At 72.9% G+C, this 608-nt stretch overlaps 1 protein-coding gene across 1 annotated transcript in view; it reads right to left on the reverse strand.

Annotated features, from left to right (window-relative positions):
* The window catches only part of APBB3 (amyloid beta precursor protein binding family B member 3), a gene marked incomplete at its 5' end in the record, with an annotated part of 11402 nt that overhangs the window by 3029 nt on the left and 7765 nt on the right, over nucleotides 1–608 (reverse strand). The window contains 2 exon segments of the mRNA XM_035889198.1: nucleotides 5–88; nucleotides 196–544. Of these exon segments, the coding sequence (XP_035745091.1) occupies nucleotides 5–88; nucleotides 196–544 (433 nt within the window).

A 608-nucleotide genomic window follows, 5' to 3' on the forward strand; every position in this document is an offset into this window, starting at 1 on the left:
GCGCGAAGGTGTGGGCGTCCCGGCCCGCCCCCAGGAAGGTCACGTACCGCACCTGGCACTCCCAGATGTGCGCCGCCTCCTCGTCCTCCTGCCGGGACCCCGCCGGCCCGTTGACCCCTGGGCCTCACCCCACGCAGCCCTGCCACCGTCACCAGGTCCCCTCTGCTGGGGCGCTGGGCCCCCCATGGGGGTCGCTTGTCTCAACCCGGTGGCAGCAGGGTGCCCGCTTCAGCTGGACCTCCCCATGCCCCTCCCCACCTGCGCGGGGTGCACCCTCATGGCCGTGTCGGACACACGGATGAGGGAGGGCATCCAGTGCTCCCGCCCGGGGCCTCTCGTCAGCTTCTCGATGGCCTCGTTCAGCACATCCATCCCTGGGGAGTGGGAGACCCCATCCCATCCCATCATCCCCTCATGCCCTGCCCCAGGGCCGGGCCGGGCGCAGGCAGGGTGCTGCTGGCCAGCCCCACAGGCAGGGACCGTCCGGCACCAGGGCGCGGCTGTTTGGCCATCCCACGGCGGGGGGTTCTCAGGCATCCCCCAGCTGCGGCGGGGCCAAGCAGCGCTTTCCCCTGGCCCTGGGCCCGGGCAGGGCGCCCCTGTTCAAC

The sequence above is a fragment of the Egretta garzetta genome, unplaced genomic scaffold, assembly GCF_000687185.1.
Source record: "Egretta garzetta isolate BGI_Z169 unplaced genomic scaffold, ASM68718v1 scaffold692, whole genome shotgun sequence".
In the NCBI taxonomy this organism is placed as follows: Eukaryota; Metazoa; Chordata; class Aves; order Pelecaniformes; family Ardeidae; genus Egretta; species Egretta garzetta.